The sequence below is a fragment of the Pristis pectinata genome, chromosome 4 (assembly GCF_009764475.1).
Source record: "Pristis pectinata isolate sPriPec2 chromosome 4, sPriPec2.1.pri, whole genome shotgun sequence".
Classification (NCBI taxonomy): Eukaryota; Metazoa; Chordata; class Chondrichthyes; order Rhinopristiformes; family Pristidae; genus Pristis; species Pristis pectinata.
Window position 1 is genome coordinate 86,621,165 of NC_067408.1, and position 14,914 is coordinate 86,636,078.

Consider the following 14,914-nt stretch of genomic DNA (forward strand, 5'->3'; position numbering starts at 1 on the left):
TTATTAAAATTAAACTTATTAAATTTCTTGCATTTAGCTTATTCTTTGAAAATAGAACTAGAAAACTTTTGGATTGGCAAAATATTCCAGTAAAGTCAAAACTTTTGGCAGGGCTGAGGGAAGATGCATTATTGATACACCAAGGTTGATTTTGTTACCCAAATTAAACTCAGTTGGTAATTCAAAAATTAAACAAACCACGTATCAGTCTTGGAGCTATACACATTGAACAGTATAAACCATGGTACCAAAGGAATGGGCAAACTCAGCCATGTTTGGATCCCAGCACACTTTTGATCTAAAGGATATCGAGTTAGTTCGATAATATCGAATACAAGATAAACCTGAAATTTGTATAAATGTACACCAACAATTCAAATGAAAGTTGAGAACACAAAAAATTGTATTAGCAGTTAAGATAGCCATTATAAGGGTAATAATTTTAGTATCCTTATGTAATTGTAATGTTTTCAGTTTGATGGATGAAGCTGGCTGATCAACATACGATATCAGTAAACACTTGGATATTGCTTCAAACTGCGCAACAATTCCAGCAAGGCCCAGGGCTGCTGCTAGGAGACATCAGAGCTCCATTAAATATCACCTTCCGGAGGGAGGAAAGAATATTGGGAGAGGCTACAAGTTGCACTTGCAAGTTTAACACTGTATTTTGACAAGCAGCAGCAGTATATTACTGACTTATCCACAACTGGGTATCCTCAAAAAAAAGAAAAAATTACATTGAGAATGGCAAAAGGAAATCCTCCAATGTTGGCATCTTGTTAAATAAATATTTTAAAGCAATTTCATTATGCATCGTAAGATCATCAGCCTACACTAAAAGTGGCCTTAATGGAAATAACTTCTGACTACAAGTACCATGACATCCATATCTTTCAGGAATAACAGGAATACAGTCAGAAGTTAAATAAAAAAAACTTGGCATCACCTGGGAATAAGTTTATGGGCCCACTTTTCCTAGCAAAAAAGTCAAAAGGAATAGCAGCCAATCGTCCAAAAAGTGAGAGTATACATGATGCAGATGTTGTACATGAAAAAAAGACTGGTCACTTGTCTTCATTTTTTTTTATTGAGAAATCCAAGTTTCTTAATGTTATCAGTGATACTCTAACTTCGCCATATAACAAAAACTAAAAGCAGCTGTGGTGTTCCTTTCCAAGGTCACTGCTGCAGCTTTTGTAGAATATTTGAAATAGGTTCAAGTAAAAGCACATGCTAGATCAAGGTACAACCATCAGTGAACTGAAGTAAATGCCAATTCTTGTGGTTGCAAGATGAATAAATGTTCAGTTATCATCTATACAAACTTAAATGAAAATACATCAATACATATTGCAAGCTTATGTAGTTTATGGCTTCAGCAGAAAACTATGTACAGAAACAAAGTAAACCAATGTATTTTAAAGGTAATCATAAACATCCATAAATAATCAGAATGCCATTCTTTACAAAATAGCAGTATTCTAGGTTTTATTATTTTGCAGCAAAATAGCACTTAATTACAACATAATTAGCTTTATGCTTTTAGTCCCTCAAAAGCTTTATCATTGTATTACACATCTTCATTCAGATTGCAAATCTAGACCTCTAGGCACTGCCAATGACTGCTGGGTTTCCAGCAACAACCGGAAACGATGGGTTATAAGATCTGTTGGACAGTTAAGACTAATCACATAAATACAATACAATAATGGAGCAAGAATTTAGGGAATCAAATGGCAAAAATAAATATGATGGATCAGTCAAGATTTAAGGATCAAAATGACTATTCTTTAATAACTCTGCTTTTGGCTATATTAACAGGAATTAAATGTTTAACATAATTTAACACCTTTTGTAAGGCTACACAATAAATGACTTTTTGTGCAAACTAGCCCATGTTCTTGCACGTGACTTGTATCAAAGTCAGGTTAATTTTGACAAATTGTGCTGTAAAAGCAAGAATTGACCAGTCTCTCATATTTACAGAAAACAACATTGCCGATGACAGAAGTCCAAAACAAAAGTACAATTCATTTAGCCAGTTAGGCAGCCTCTAGGGAAGAGAAATAAAATTAGTGTTCTGGTTAGATCATTCATCAGAAACTATTTTTCTTTTTCCCAGCTTTGCAAAATTCTCAATGAAGTTCTCTATAAACAAAATGAAAACAGGATTAAAATTTAGTTTAGGATAATTCTGTGCATTGAAAAATTCAAATGTACACCCTTTTCAATGTATTTACAAAATGAACAACAAAATACTCCACATTTTGAACACATTTAACCCAACTTTAATCCAAATGAACTGTTTAAGTTGTAGTCCTTCCTCCATTCAATATTTTATTGAGTAGCACTCTTACAGATGGAGCAAACCTAATCTCCTTTGGTTGCTTTGGTAAGAGAAAACATCAACAGTTTTCCAACCAAGTTAGTTTGAACAGATTCCTTTTGAAAAGGCTCTGTAATTAGACAGTTTTATTTATGGAAGAACTTAAAGTTATGTTTTAATTATAAGCAATCATGCATCTATCCAAGCAAAAACATTGAAACTATTTTAGTGCATCAGGCCTGATACAGTTTGATGACACAAAGCAGCACAAATATCCTGTTTTATAATCAAATCACCAGTGCAGGGCTACAAATCCAATTTAGCCTGCAATGATATTGGGACTGACTGTTTAGTGCTTAAAACATGTAACTTTTACATTGGTAGTGACAGTTACAAGAGACCAATCAGATAGAGGCAGTTGGGAGTGACTCAAGCACTAGATTTCAGAGTCCCAGGATGTTTTTAAACACCCATTGAATTCAAAAAACAAGTTTTGTATTGTCAACAGTCAGAAATTTGAAACTTCATTCTTGGTCATAAATACTCAGCAAATTCATTGCTGCAATAATAAAAAATGGATTTTATTTGATTGTTAAATTTTGTGGAAACATTAGGCTCTAAATATGACTTTAAAGATAAACAATGCTAAAAAAATGCAAATTCTGCGATACTCGTATTTTAACATAGTAGAGGAAATAGTCCAATACAATATAAATGTTCAGAACTGTGAGAGTCAATTAAGCAAGAGATAGTTACTCAAATTGACCCGGCCAGCTGCCAATTAGAATACATTTTAATACTGCACAGCTCACTCAAATGCCAGAGCAATTATGAAAAAGTAACAATTTAATACATAAAATCTCAACAATACCATTGCCAATTCCTGATATAATTCAAGCAGATGCTACAGCTGGTAACAATGATGTTTTAAGAGTCGCAAGTCCACTAGGAACACCATAAATTAAGCAAGATATTGCCTTAAGAAACTGGTTGCAGCTTTAATTCATACTCATATACATGCTATCATAACTTAATCACAGAATATATGTTAGCCCTATATCACATATAAATGGTCTTGCTTTTGTTATGTGCATCTTCTTTAAGACTTGTTACCTCGGAAAGATGATGCATACAGATTTTCCTTTACGTCACAGCATAATGCTGACAGCAAACACGCTGACAACACAATACATGGTCCTGTTTTCCCATCTCACGGTGCAGCTTCCTGCAAAAATAAATGCATTTCTGAACAAATTTACAGTCTACATATTAAAGCCTCACAGAATGCCTCTAAAATGAAACCTCAAACTGACATTCTGCATTAATTTAACAATCAAATTGAATCACTTTGTTTTCTAACTGATGCATTAATACTTTACCAACTTTCAGCTTTACTACTACTAGTTATTAACTCTCAAAAGTAGAACATAGAACAGTATAGCACAGGAACAGGTCCTTCGGCCCACAATGTTGTGCCGAACCAATTACGTTAGTAATAAAATGCCCAACTAAACTAATCCCTTCTGCCTAAACAGTGTCCTCATCCTACCATTCCCCTCACATTGATGTGCCTATCTAAGAGCTTCTTGAATGCCCTGTCATATTTGCCTCCACCACCAACTCCCCAGGCAGCACATTCCAGGCACCCACCACTGTTTTTACTGGCCCTGACATCTACCTTCCTCTCAATCCCTCCACTTTCTGACCTGGTGCTCTGGTTCCCATCCCCCTGCCAAACTAGTTTAAACCCTCCCGAGTAGCACTAACCAACCTCCCGGCCAGGATATTGGTTCCCATCCAGTTGAGGTGCAACCTGTCCTCCTTGTACAGGTCACCCCTGCCCCAGAAGAGGTTCCAATGTTCCAAGAACCCGAAACCGTGCCCCCTACACCAGTACCTCAGCCACTCATTCTATTCCGGCCCTGATTAGCATGTGGCACCAGGAGTAATCCAGAGATTACTATCTTGGAGGTCCTGCTCTTCAGCCTCTTTCCTAACTCCCTATACTAACTGTGCAGGGCTTCTTCCCCCTTTCTACCTACGTCATCGGTGCCAACATGCACCATGAACTCTGGCTGCTCACCAACCACCCCTCCCCCTTGAGAATTTTCTGCAGCCACTCTGAGACATCCTTGACTCTAGCACCTAGGAGGCAACACACCATCTTGGTGTCTCTTTTGTGGCCACAAAATTTGTCTGTCCCCCTATCGAGTCTCCTATCACCATTGCTCTGCCTGACTTCACCCTTCCCTGTTGAGCCGCAGAACCAGCCACAGTGCCACTGACCTGGCTGTTGTTGCTGTGTCCTGATAGGTCATCCCTCCCAGCAGTATCCAAATGGGTATACTTTTTGCTGAGGGCTATGGCCACAGAGGAACCCTGCACTGACTGCTTACTCCCCTTACTTCTAGTGGTCACCCATCTATCTGGAGCCTGTACCCTGGGTGTGACCATCTTGGTAAAAGTCTCATCTATGAGGTTTTCAGCTTTCCGGATGATCCTGAGTACATCTAACTCCAGCTCCACTCCCTAGACCTGGTCAGTCAGAAGCTGCAGCTGGGTGTAGCCATACAGATGTACACTAGAACATTATGATCGACTCCCACTGTCTATTACATCTTTGTGGACACAGGCAGAAGTGAAGGCTATGAGCATTTCAGTTTCCAGTTACAAGCCAGGTCTACTTAGACTCCAAATGTCAGCATATCAATTCACAGAATAATTTCCTTTCCTGCAACGCCTTCAAGTTACAAAATACACAACAGCAGGCACTGACTATACAAAAAAAAATCAGAAGAACTCATTCTTATGACACAGGAGGCCATTTAGCCCATCGAGTCTATGCTGGTTCAATGGCATTCACATCCACCCACTTCCCTGTAGCGTATTTTCCTATATGTCTTTATAGCCCAAGGCCCGACTTGCCGTTTATCAAGTGATAAATTACACACTCCCACTACAAAGCAACTACTACCGAGCCTTTAAAGTTTTGTTCGTCACTTCCCATAAAGCAATCTGAATTGAGTGGTAGCTACTTGTGATTCTGAATGAACTGACATTCGTTCACAGCTTCTTTAAGAAAGTCAATGAGGCACATTTGTTAACTATGGTACCAATTTCTCTTTCAACCTTCACTTTTGGTCCTGATTTGTAACAAAAATGAAATGCCACGACAGAAAGACTTACCATCAGTGCTGCTGTCCCAGTAACATGAACTTGCTGTGTGGAGACCAGCCCCACTTTTCTGCATTACTGCACAGGTCACTAGAATTACCAATAGATTAGAATTTCAGTGAGATAATTCTGTTACGAGGAACATTTTCCCCAGAATGTTGGTGGTAATTATATTTAAAAGCTAAGCTGATGATAACTTCCATGATAAGTTTATATTCTCAGGCTGTAATGTTCATTGGTGATTGCCCCAAAGTAGCAGATTGGATAATCTTCTGAAATTACTGGCATTGCTTTAATAACATCCATCATTAAGAACGCTCACCACCCAGGACATGCCCTCTTCATGTTACTACCATCGGGGAGGAGGTACAGGAGCTTGAAGACTCACACTCAACGATTCTGATAGCTTAAGCTAGAGAATTGATTTGGGACAATTTCCCAGCATTTACAGTGAGGACCATGCACACTGAACCTGCACAATCTTATACTGGTTTGGGAGCAACAACTCCATTCATTCAAATGGAGAGTAAAAGGCTGCATGGGAGCAAGACACATGTTAATTTTTTTAACTCAATGTTTTAAAATTGTTAGAATTATGTTTCAGGCATTAGAGTTTGAGATTTTTAAAAAAAACATTGTCTGAATTTAATTTTAAGAATAAGTGTAGGCCATTTGGCTTCTTGCGTGCTCCACCATTCAAAAGGATCATGGCTGATCATTTACCATTACCTACATTCCTGTAGTAACCCCATCATTTATTGATTCTCTTAATATCTAAAAATCTATCATCTCAAGTATACGCAGTGATCAAGTCTCTATTGTCCTATTAGGTGGTACAATTTTAGTGAAGAAATTCCTTCTCATCAGTCTTGAATGTTTGATCCATATCTTGACACCATCACCCTTGGTTTTAGGTACCCAGGATGAAATTTATTAGATAGCTTGGAAACATTATAATAATTACAGTATGTTATTGCTACAGATTGGTGCAATGTATCCCATGGTCACCTAATCACTCTCACTGAGGTCTATCTACATTTGAGGGCACAGGTTTAAGATGTTGGAGATTGAGGGGATCCAAGGAAGAGATTTACTCCCCCCCCCCCCCCCCCCCCCCCCCCACAGGGAGTGGGAATCTGGAATTCGCTCCCTGGAAGTAATGGTGGAGGCAGAGACATGTAAGTATCTTGTTGAGCACTTGAAGCACTGAGATAGATGGCTATGGGCCAAGTTCTGGAAAATGCACTTAGCATTCACAAGTTCTCAATAGTCAGCATGGATATGGTGAACCAAAGGGACTGTTTCTGGGCTGTATGACTATGACAATTCAGAGCAAACATTGCCTCGTGTTAAATTGGTTACCCTTTAAGAAAGGTCTAATTTTTCAATATTTCTGAGATTTCACAGCAAGCCAGCCAGGGGCAAAAGCTTAGATGGCTATGAAAGATTTTCAGCTATTTCATGGGTAGGACTTGCATTAGCCCTACCACATTATTTTGCAGCAAGTACTTGCCACCACATAAGGCAGTCGGTCATCTTGAGAGTGCCAGTTAATAGTAGAGGATCCACAGATGAGCTCAGATTTACCAGAGCAGCAAAAACAGATTGTCACCATCAGCAACTTCCGGCCCATAATATTGTGAAGATACTTGCTACAAGAGCAGCTTACTCCAAGACATTGCTAGTAGTAATGCTGACTGCAACCCATTTAAAATGCATGGCTAAGTTAGCATAAGACTTCAAAATCTATGACATTTACAACTTCCACAAACTCATTTCCAAGGTTCATGTCAACATTTATTTATTGAGCCAAACAAAGATTTCTTGTAAAGAAAAATAATTCTGTATAGGACAAGACAACCTAACTGTAGGAAGTTCATTTGAATTGTTGTAGAAAAACTCTATTTCTAAAGATTGCATTAAAGCTTATGACAAACTGCTTAAGTGCCATACAAGTACATAAGCATGCCTATCATTCATCTCATCAGCTGGAAATAACTTAGCAAAACATTTGATTTGTAGTGTAACAACAATGGACAAATGCACCCCACTGCATCCTACCAGATCTATTCAGCCAGTAAAAAAAATTGCTTGAGTATTAATATATACTCAAAATTCTAGAAGCTTATGTACAAAATAACCAAATTCTAACTATAAAGTTAGCAAGAAAATGTTGCATATCTCTCCCAAATCACAAGGTCAGCATCACATGGTACCCTGCATCTGTATTATATTTTTAAGTACAGAATAAAGTCAATAGATGGTTATCAATAATGCTCTCATTATGTAGTCTTTTACATGATTACAGAATACTTACCAATATATTTATATGGCTTTCCCATTTTTACCAAATGCATCAGGGATTGTTCAACTACAGCAGCAGTCCAATGATTGATCTTGCTGTGATTATAATCAACCCCTCCAATAATATTGTCGATGCACTGAAATTAAGATTTATAAAGTTAAACTGTATTTCTGCTAACATGTTTTATGCATGGCTGCAAGTGATCGAACAACTAAATGATGACATTTCAAGGATAAAAAGAGAGCACTTTGCAGTAACACTAGATGTAGATAGGAACACCGTTCAGGAAGTTTCAGTTGAACCATCCAGGAAGACTGCACAAGAATTACTAGCAACCGAATACAACTTTACAATGCCTTTGAAACAGTATTTGGATATTCAGCTCCCTTATTACCAACTTTTCTTCTGAAGAGAGAATTCTTGCACAATGTGTACACAGAACCCCAAAGGGCTCGGAATCATAAGCACAACATGATTAATAATACCCATTGAAGGACTGGCTGCAGACATTATTCAACAAGACAAAAATGTTGGTCTGGGTACAGACTCTCCTGATAATAACCTGCTCTTTATTGACTGCAAAAATGATCAATTTCAAATGAAAATTAAGAAACTGTAGATACTGGAAATCTGAAATAAAAACAGAAAATGCTGCAAAACACTCAGGTCAAGCAGTATCTGTGGAAAGAGAAACAGCTAAGGTTTCAGGTTTCCAGCTTAGTTTTTTAGTTCCAGTTTTAAGTTGCAGACAGGGTGTTGGAGGGGCACACAGACAAAAGGAGTTTCTCCAATAAGGTAAAGCCAATATTACCTTGACAAACAATGTCATCAGGGACAGTTAGAGAGCGAGAGAGCGAACCTGAACAAAGAATATAAAAGCTATGAAGTGAGGGGACTTAGAAAGTGAGAAAGGAAAACAAAAGTTCCAAAATACAGAGCAATACGACATACCCAGGTGAGGCTATAATCACGGAGAGAGAAAAACTGAACCAGTATCAGCATTCTCTATCTGGGGACATTGCAGCCTTCTGGAATCAATGTTGAATTTTACAACTTCAGGTAACTTACGTTCCCTGTCAGTCACAGAACTCACCAGTCAATCTGTGATATTAGCTCAGGTTTTCCTCTCTCCATTAGTACAGCTCGAGCCGCTGAGCCTGCCTTACTGCTCTGCATTTTGTAACTTTTACCATCTTTTATGTTCACAGTTGCCCTTATTTCACAACTTTAATGTTCCTTTGTTCAGTTTCTCCAACTGCCCACAATAAGCCACTGACTTGATGATATTTACAGCTTCCCCCCCCTCCCCGAGAGTAATCATACCATATCACTTTGGAGACACTCCTATCAATCCCTCCCCCACGCTCTCTACAATTTTAAACCTACTTGTCTCCTCTTCCCAGTTCTGAAGAAAGGTCTTCAACCTGATACATTAACTCTGATTATTCTCCCGCAGATGCCACCTGACCTGCTGAGCGTTTTCTACTTCAAGTTCAAGCAAAGAGGTGCGAATCAGCTTCAGCACTAGAATACATTGGCCAAACACTTCTAGGTCACTCTTTAAAACAGACACATAGAAAAACGACCTGCACAAACATACCTCTTTGACGACATTGTTAGTTTCATCCACGTTGAAGGCAACCTGAAAATAAACGATTCGGTGATAAACAACGAATCAGAAGGTTTCACATTCCGAGGAACCAATTTACTCTTTGTAGACTCGGAAATATGAATTAAAGCACTACAGAAAAATGATGGGTGCATGCAAAAGGTAATCTCTAGGCTGAGCATTACAGAGGGGGTGGGGGTGAAGAGTGAGGCGGGGAGGGAGGGCGATGCCCAGCAGAGGGGCAGCTGGGAGTGACCCCAACCCGGGACAGGGCCCAGGGCCGCCCGCTGCCGTCAGCTCCCAGCCACCACCGTGCCGCAGCCACTCCCAGCTTCAGGTGGGAACCCAGCCACAGCGAGACGTTACCCGGGCCTCGCTACCGTACTCGCCTCATCAGCGGCCTGGAAGTCGTCCATCGCTGCTCCCTGACAGCCCCACCCGTCCGTCCGTCAGTCCGTCCGGCACCCAACCCAGCTCCGGCTGCAATGGGCGGTGACGTCAGCCTGGCAGCCACAGCGCTATCCAGCGGCCGACCGGTGCAACTACAATGGAGGAGCCCCGCGGGGAATGGGGAGGGGGGGGGGGGCACAATTGCGTCATCTCCTGGATGGGAGAAACCCGCAATAAAACAAGGCAGGTGAACCTAATTAATATCTTGCTGGTTAGACGGTACCTGGAATGCTCTGGCCTCCCACCACACAGTAAGAGATGTTGGAAAAGGTGCAGAGGAGAGTTACAAGTATAATTCCCATTTTAAATAATCTTAGCTTAAATAGCTTCGATGGTGTTGGTCTACTTTGAATAAAGGAGATTACTCCACTTAAACAATGTGGGAGAACCAGGGGTTATGAGTTTAAACCATACATGGACTAAATGGGAAGTATTTATGTTCACAGAATGAAAAGTGTACCTGAGGTCTATTGATATTTGGTGAATGCCACTCTGCTAGTGATATAGATTTGGATCCCTTCTTGACTGGGCGGAGATGGCATCCTAGAGAGGATATGCATTTTTATCGATAACGTTTGGTCTGTGTGATATTCTGGACCAATTTCAGTCATTTGAGAGAGGATCTGAGTAATTTTCCAGGATTTCTTTTGCCTCTGTTGTGGAAGTTGCACCTTTTGAGGTTGGGTCAGTGATGTATTTGGTTGCACTGAGTAGAAATGTATTTACTATGTTTAATTAGCCATCACTGTTTTTTTTATTTTGTATACTAAAATTTCAATAAATCAATTTTAATCACAAGAACACAAATATGAGCAGCACAGTGACTAATGGGAGGCGCTAGTAGAGCCAGCCTCGTAGCACCAGTGATGGGGTTCAATCTTGACCTCCAGTGCTCTCTGTGTGGAGTTTGCACATCCTCCCTCCAACGACATGGGTTCCCTCCAGGTGCTCCAGTTTCCTTCCATATCCCAGAGACATATGAATTGGTAGGTTAATTGGTCACTGTAAATTGCCTCTAGTGTGTAGGTAAGTGGTAGAATCTGGGGAAAGTTGATGAGAATGTAGGGAGAATAAAATGAGATTAATGTAGGATTAGTGTAAATGGCCAGAAGATTGGTGTGGACGATGGGGCAAAGGGCCTGTTTTGATAGTGTATGTCTATGTGACTTTATGAGAAGAAAATAGGAGAAGGAGTAGGCCACCAGGCCCTCAAGCCTACCCCACCATATAATCATGGCAAACTCCGCTGGCCTCAGCTCCTCTTCTATGTGAGTTCCCATAACCCTCAATTCCTTGATCTTTCAAATAATTATCCATCTCCATCATAAATATTTATGATCTGGCTTCCACCATCCTCAGGCAAAAAATTCCAGAGATTCACTACCTCTGACAAAAGAAATTTCTATCTACTTTAGTTTTAAATGATCTTGCCCCTTATTTTGTTGCTATTTTCCTCTTGTTCATGACTTCCCTGTGGTGAAAACATCTCAACATCTACGCTATTAAGCCCCTTTTGGATCTTGAATAAAGTCACCTTTCATTCTTCTAAACTCCAAGGAATACAGACCCAAACTGTCTAGCATCTCTCGATCAGACCTCTCATCCCAGGAATCAGCTTGGTAAATCTCCTTTGGATTGCCTCATGGTCACTTCACTTTGCAAACCATATCTCTTAAGCAGCCAGCCCCCTGCTGTGAGCCAACAGCCTGTGCTCTGTAGACAGTACTGTTTGTTTATAAAGCTGTCCTTTTAACTTCACACTCATTTCTGCTTGCAGTTTATGTTAGGAACTGAAGACAGGTTCTTGTTTGAATTAATGTTTGCTATATTCACATAATTCCATAACTCCTGAATCCCTAACTCACCTTATTTATTAATAACTTCGATACTTCTTAGATTGTCCCTCAGGATTGAGGATGACTTGTTTCCATTCCAGACAGCAGGGAAGATTGGTAAAGACATTGGGGCAATGACACAGTTTCACATGACACCATTCTGCACTGAGATTGGTTCCATTGTGGATGTGTTGGTTATGATCAAGAAGCATGAAGCAGACGTAAGATGGAGATGAACTTCCTGAAGTTGGCCATACTTGAAGTGCCTGTTTCCATGCTGTACATGTCTACGACTCTATGGATTAGTGTTAATTTTCATAGCGACAAATGTGACTCTTAACTGCCCTTTGAAATATGGAATATAGAACACTACAACACAGTACAGGCCTTTTGGCCCACAATGTTGTGCTGACACTTTATCCTGCTCTAAGATCTATCTAACCCTTCCCTCCCACATAGCCCCCTATTTCTCTATCATTCATGTGTCTAAGAGTCACTTAAATGTCCCTAATGTATCTGTCCCCACAACCTCTGCAGGCAGTGCATTCCACGCACCCACCATTCTCTGTGTGAAAAAAAATTACCCCTGACATCCCCCTTATACCTTCCTCCAATCACCTTAAAATTATGTCCCCTCATTTTAGCCATTCTCGCACTGGGAAAAAGTCTCTGACTATCCACTTGATCTATGCCTCTTATCATCTTGTACACCTCTATCAAGTCACCTCTCATCCTCCTTCTCTCCAGAAAGAAAAGCCCTAGCTCGCTCAACCTATCCTCATAAGACATGCTCTCCAATCCAGGCAATATCCTGGTAAATTTCCTCTGCACCCTCTCTAAAGCTTCCACATCCTTCCTGTAATGAGGTGACCAGAACTGAACACAATACTCCAAGTGTGGTCTGATCAGAGTTCTATAGAGCTGCAATATCACCTCGCGGCTCTTGAACTCAGTACCCCGACTAATGAAAGCCAACACTCCATATGCCTTCTTAACAACCCTATCAACCTGTGTGGCAACCTTGAGGGATCTATGGATGTGGACCCCAAGATCCCTCTGTTCCTCCACACTGCTAAGAGTCCTGTCATTAACCTTGTATTCTGCCTTCGAATTTGATATCCTGAAGTGTATCACTTCACGTTTATCCGGGTTGAACTCCATCTGCCACTTCTGAGCCCAGGTCTGCATTCCATCAATATCCTGTTGTAATCTACAGCAACCTACTATACTATCCATAACACCATCAACCTTTGTATCATCAGCAAACCTACTAACCCACCCTTCCAAATTCTCATCCGAGTCATTTATAAAAATCACAAAGAGCAAGGGTCCCAGAGCAGATCCCTGTGGAGCACCACTGGTCACTGACCTCTAGGCAGAATAAGCTCCATCTACCACCTCCCTCTGTCTTCTATGGGCGAGCCAATTCTGAATCCAAAATGGCCACTCAGGGCAAACAGGAAAGGACAGTTAATCCCATTCAAGCAAAACTCACATCCCCTGAATGAATATTTAAAAAAATGTGGCACCACCCCTCCCCTTCCATTTCAACTAACTCAGCCCAAGAAAGGACTGAACAAGACCTTTATGTTTGTATGGTTCAATATCTCACTAGGTATACCCATTCAACTAACATGGTTAATCCACATTTAAAAAAAAGTAGAAAAATTTGATGCAGAAACAAATCACTTTTACTGTAAAGTTCTTGAACACGATTTCAGTTTCTTGGCTGTGCAGAATTCCATTCAAATGAATCTTGACGTGCTCCATGTCTTCAGGACTTAAGTGATTGTCACACAGAAAAATAAACAATAATAGCCACTTTTGTTCATAATCATTATAAGTTGTTTAAAAACTTTATTGGGCAATAATTATGATTGATAATAAATGTTAATTACATAAGACTAAATCAAACCCAATCTTATGTCCAACTGTTTATGAGAAAAGGGCATCAGGCATACCTTTCTGCTGTTACAGTTATGTCAAGAAATGAATAAACACAAAGGGAGACCTCACCCTATCCAGGTCCATTGAAAAAGTGACAAAAATTGCTGCCTAACACCAGCAGAGGGAGAAATTATAATTACTTTGAACAAAACTAAAATCCATCAAAATATTTTATGCATATCATTCAAATCCTAATCACTGTGTGCACTCCCCATAGGCAACTACAGTTATGGAAGTCCTTATTAATCACTGACTTCCAATACAATTTGCAAATTCTCATTCTCTCAGACTGTGTGTGTGTGTGTGTGTGTGTGTGTGTGTGTGTGTGTGTGTGTGTGTGTGTGTGTGTGTGTGTGTGTGTGTGTGTGTAGGTAATACAGTGTAGTCTTTCACAACCTGTGCAGAAAGAAAACTGTTAATTTCCATTTCTCCCATCCCCTTTCTCTTCCCACTTTGAAGAACACAGCACTGGACTGTGTACCAAAGAGGACAATACGGGTGTTCCCAAACAGGAAACCTTGGATAAACCGGGAGATCCACTCCCTACTGAAGTCAAGGACTGCTGCACACAAATCTGGTGATCCTCATCTGTACAAGGAATCCAGATATGACCTTTGGAAAGGTATCAGGGATGCCAAGACCAGCCGTCAGCAATGGCAGGGCTTACATGCCATAACAGGCTACAAGACGAAGCCGGGCTGTGTAGTTGACAACAGCGTATCCCTTCCTGACGAACTTAACGCATTCTATGCACGTTTTGAACAGAAGGGGAGTGCATTGTCACCACCCACCCTGACAGCCTCCAATGCAACAAAACCTGAGATCATCGTTGAGGACGTAAGATCAGTCTTCCGGAGAGTGAACACAAGGACAGCATCTGGCCCAGATGGTGTCCCTGGCTGTGTGCTCAGATCTTGTGCTGATCAGCTGGCAGAAGTATTTGCAGACATATTTAACCTAACCCTGCTTCAATCTCAGGTTCCCACCTGTTTTAAGAAGACCACTATCATCCCGGTACCGAAGAAAAGCAAGGTAACATGCCTCAATGACTACTGACCAGTGGCTCTGACATCCACCATCATGAAGTGCTTTGAGAGGCTGGTCATGGCACACATCAACTCCAGCCTCCCAGACAATCTTGACCCACTGCAATTCACCTATCACCAAAACAGGTCCACAGGGGATGCCATCTCCCTGGCACTACACTCAGCTCTGGGGCATCTGGACAGTAAAGACACCTCCGTTAGACTATTGTTTATTGACTA

General features: G+C 40.5%; 1 protein-coding gene across 2 annotated transcripts; it reads right to left on the reverse strand.

The window, feature by feature from the left end:
• Positions 1–1,071: 1,071 nt before the first annotated feature.
• Positions 1,072–9,963, reverse strand: dynlt3 (dynein light chain Tctex-type 3). 2 transcript variants are annotated; one of them, XM_052013984.1, is made up of 6 exons: positions 9,807–9,963; positions 9,409–9,450; positions 7,821–7,944; positions 5,516–5,593; positions 3,443–3,554; positions 1,072–2,151 (listed from the first exon to the last, which is right to left on the reverse strand). In XM_052013984.1, exons 1-5 carry the CDS (start codon positions 9,831–9,833, stop codon positions 3,478–3,480), a joined length of 348 nt encoding a protein of 115 aa, XP_051869944.1. In that variant the 5' UTR covers positions 9,834–9,963; the 3' UTR covers positions 1,072–2,151; positions 3,443–3,477. The 2 variants fall into 2 exon arrangements, with proteins under 2 accessions (XP_051869944.1, XP_051869943.1); XM_052013983.1 differs by having other exon boundaries at positions 1,072–3,554; positions 9,807–9,923.
• Between the last annotated feature and the right edge of the window lie 4,951 nt (positions 9,964–14,914).